At 45.4% G+C, this 3840-nt stretch overlaps 1 protein-coding gene across 1 annotated transcript; it reads left to right on the top strand.

Moving 5' to 3' along the window:
* Window positions 1–228: 228 nt before the first annotated feature.
* Window positions 229–1277, top strand: LOC104442860. The gene is made up of 2 exons (XM_039310822.1): window positions 229–453; window positions 738–1277. Exons 1-2 carry the CDS (start codon window positions 229–231, stop codon window positions 1275–1277), a joined length of 765 nt encoding a protein of 254 aa, XP_039166756.1.
* The last annotated feature ends 2563 nt before the right edge of the window (window positions 1278–3840 follow it).

The following is a 3840-nucleotide window of genomic DNA, read 5'->3' as shown; positions in this document are numbered from 1 at the left end:
AGTCGCGCAACAACCAGAAAAGACAGCCGAGCCCCACCTCACTTTCGTTTGCCTTCCCTCCCTCCCTTCATCCCATCCCTCTCCAATCCCACCACCACCACTTTCACCCCCCACTCAACAAGAGCCACCGCCACCCACCACCCGCCACCCGCCGCCTCCCGCCGCCGCCCGCCGCCGGAAGAGAGATACGGGATTAAGATACGCGGACCCTTTTGCGCGGCGGAGTAGATGAAGTGCAAGAAGCACCCGGGCGACCTCAGCAGCGGCGCCGGCGTCTGCGCCTCCTGCCTCCGCGAGCGCCTCTTCGCCCTCATGGCCGCCCAGGCCCAGGCTCAGGCTCGCGCTCAGGCTCAGGCTCAGGCTCTGGCCCACCGCGCCGCCGCCGCCGCCGCGGAGGAGCCCCGTAAATCCGACGCCCAGCCTCCTCCTCCCCCTCTCGTTCCCTCGCTCCGTGTCTCCCTACGTCTCTCGCCGGAAATCCGACGACGACCGCCACCACCCCCACCACCATCCCCACCACCGGTTCTACAGCACGCCTCAGGTCGCCCCTACGTACAGCGCGGCCTCGGAGGGCGGCGGCGCCGGCGGCGGGGGCGGGGGCGGGGGCGGGGGCTGGCCTCCCATAGGTCTTACAACAAGAAGAGCCGGAAATTCTCCCTCCTCGCCTATCTGTTCAGATCCAGATCCGAGAAGCTCGATTCCGATCCGAATCCGGACTCCTCCGATGCGGATCCCAGGGTTGTCGCGCCTCCCCTTCGCCGTCGTGGCTTTCGTTCCTCCCGGGCCGGCGGAGAGCGCAATCGAGGCTGTCCTCCTTCGAAGAAGTCTCCACTGTCGCCGCGGTCGACGGCCGATGCGGGAGGCCCTCTCGGATCCCGGCTCGCGGGATGTCGCCGGCGCTGGGAGAGGATTCCGACGGGAACACCGGCGGCGATCGGTCGCCGCGGGGCAACGGGTGCTCCTCCGAGACGTCGTTGTCGCCGCCGTGGTGGCGGAGGACGCCGGTGACCCCCTCCTACGCCCCCAAGTCGGCGACCCGGCCGAGGCCGGGCCACTCGAGGAACGTGTCCGGGTTCGCCTTCTGCCTGAGCCCGCTGGTGAGGGCGAGCCCCAGCCGGAACCGGAGGCAGAAGGGGTGCATGCCGCCGGAGGCGGGGTACTCCGGCGAGATCGGCAGGGCGTCGGCGAAGCCGCACCTCGCCACGGCGTCGTCGTTTGGCAAGAACCGGTCGCGCAAGCTAGCGGATTTCGGGAGAGCGCACCACCACAACCGTTGATTTGGACGCTGGCCGTTGACGTTGACTCAGGTGACGGTGGTGATCTGGTTTCTACGACGGGACGCGTCTTGCTCCCGTTGATTTTTGTGTTTTCTCTGGGTTTTTTTCTTTTTATTTTTCTTCTTCTTCTTCTTCTCCTTCTTTTCACTTAACTTTTCTTATTTTTTATTTTTGATTGTCCATATTATTAAACAAAGTACAGTCCGACACATACAATAATTTTTTTAGTGTACAAATAAAAATGGCCGGTTTGCGAGTGCGTTGCTTTCACACATTAGCAACGACAAGTGATTGGAGTTACGTGTTTGCCCCTGTTCTCGATTGAATTTTACATTGCGGGTGTCCGAGTGGAATTGCTTTTTTATTTTTCTTGTCTGATTTAGAATCATCTATTGCCATCGAAAAAGAAGCATGTATGTATATCCTTTTTCTTAATCTTCTGTCGAAACGAGAAAGATGCTGGATAGGAAGTTTATTAGATTTATTACAAGCGTAAGTAACTTTCTTTTCTTCTTAGGGTTAATATTTTTTAAAATTTCACACCAGTGTCTCGTGACACTTTTTTTTTTCGAACTATTTTTCGTCTCACAAAAAATCACAAATTTGTATTGATAAATCTTAAATGGTGCTTCCTGTCCAAATCTATAGCAAGATTTGGGTCGGGTACCAATTTTGATTTTTCATGAGTGGAAATTTAATTTCAAGAAAATGTCTCTTGAGTATAAGTTTGAGATTTTTTGTAAGACGAAATTAGTTTGGAAAAAAATTGTGTTTGGAATGTTTAATGGTATTAACTTTTATTTTGGAAATTAATAATCAGTGGACAAATTTGGGTATAATATTGCTCTAGGAATCTATGACGTTTCCACATGGTCTTAAAATGATCATTAATGACAGAATCCAAATCATTCTCAAGTTTTGGTTCAATCAAAAGATTTGAGGGATGCTCGCAAATGGAATTTGGAGGAGGGTTTCTTTTAATAATCTGGTCCTAGAAGCACATTGCACAGGATGAGTTTCAGCTTTTTCCATGGTCAAATCAACATTAATTGCAATAGAATGTCAGTCAATTTAAACATTTCTATGGTACTCCTTCCATTTGAACATGTTGGTCGTTGACCGGTTTGAGCATTAAGCGGTTGCAAATAGAATATTGGTTTTCATACGAACCAGTGCAATGCATGAGCAAAAATTGCTTTAACTTAAAGCTTCACTTATTTGACCAAAAATAAATAATTTTAAAAGTATTTGTTTAAAAATGATCACTTTTATTATTTACAAAATTGAATAAAGAAAAAATAATTTCACATTTAATGAAAATATTTAAACATAAATTGTTGTTGATCGTGAAAATAATATTCATTGAATAAATATTTCAAGTAGTTTGAGCTATGATTTTTTTTCAAAAAACTATTTTTCGGATCATTCGTTTTTCGTGAAATAAATGGAATCTAAATTATTAGTTAATTTTACCCTTTTTTCATGGCATCATTTATTTGACCTCGATCAGTAAGTTCCAACCTTATTCGAACTTATATGATTTGTCCGTGGTCCTCTAAGACGTTGCATATGCCAATGACACTAATTAAATTGGAAAAAAGGAAAAACCACAATTATTAAGCAAATGAAGTACCACTTTAGGGGCCACTAAGCGTGGTAAGGATATTGAGGGGTGGGACGCTAGTGTTACATGTGTACAATTCGACTCCCGTTCTATAAAAATGCTAACAAAAATTCAAGAAAGAGGAGAGGTGGAGATAGAAGAGATAAAAGAACAAAAGAACCGTTTTAGGGCGTTGCCTTTCTTTCCAGAAAGGGATAGTGACATCCAATATATTTTTAGTGGCTTCTACTTATTATAGTGAGGTTTGAATATAAATGAAATATAATTGCTCCAGAAGTCATGATTTGATGAAAGCCATCTTTGAAATATTTGTGCTCTCGATTACCTTATCCAATCCTAAGATATTCTTTGCAGCCGCAATTTCTAACTCCAATACTGTCAAAAACTCCATTTTAAGTGCTAAAAGCTACAATAATGGCAATGCTGAATGGATATGGACTCCAAATCGACCCTCAAGTTTGGTTAACGCATCCATTTTTCCTTGCAATTGGCAATTGCGGCGATCTGGACTTGCTTAGTCGTTAGGGATGGGCAGTGGGCACATGGCATGGAGAATCTGCACCCTAAGGTGGTCCTCTCCAGACCGGACAAATTTCCCTTGAAAATTGCCACCTCGCTCTATTTATGTACTTTTTAAAAATGTATTTTATTTTTAATATCGATTATTATATATCTTTTGTATATTTAGTTTGAATAATGTAGGAAGCAATTAAACATACGACGAGTTATCAATTTCACTTAGGATTTATCCATTTTAGTTGTATGCTTTCTAATGTTATTTTATGTAAGTGGCTTATGTCAAATTTAGACATTTGCAAGTTCTCGGAAAAAAAAGGGCAACATGTGCACCGGTTCCTCTCAAAAAAAGGCACTAAAATGAAGTGTTTGTTGCGCTGATACGGTGAAAATTTAGCATCCTAATTTAGTGCAAACGTCGTA

The sequence above is a fragment of the Eucalyptus grandis genome, chromosome 4, assembly GCF_016545825.1.
Source record: "Eucalyptus grandis isolate ANBG69807.140 chromosome 4, ASM1654582v1, whole genome shotgun sequence".
NCBI classification, from domain to species: domain Eukaryota; kingdom Viridiplantae; phylum Streptophyta; class Magnoliopsida; order Myrtales; family Myrtaceae; genus Eucalyptus; species Eucalyptus grandis.
Note: the sequence above shows the minus strand (reverse complement) of the source record. Positions and strands in the feature narration are given on the sequence as shown.

Bases quoted from the DNA above. Each gene is read 5' to 3' on its own strand.
- LOC104442860 (XM_039310822.1), top strand. From the start codon at position 229: ATGAAGTGCAAGAAGCACCCGGGCGACCTCAGCAGCGGCGCCGGCGTC. The intron at 454-737 runs GTCTCCCTACGT...TGCGGATCCCAG, and splicing joins CTCTCGTTCCCTCGCTCCGT to GGTTGTCGCGCCTCCCCTTC.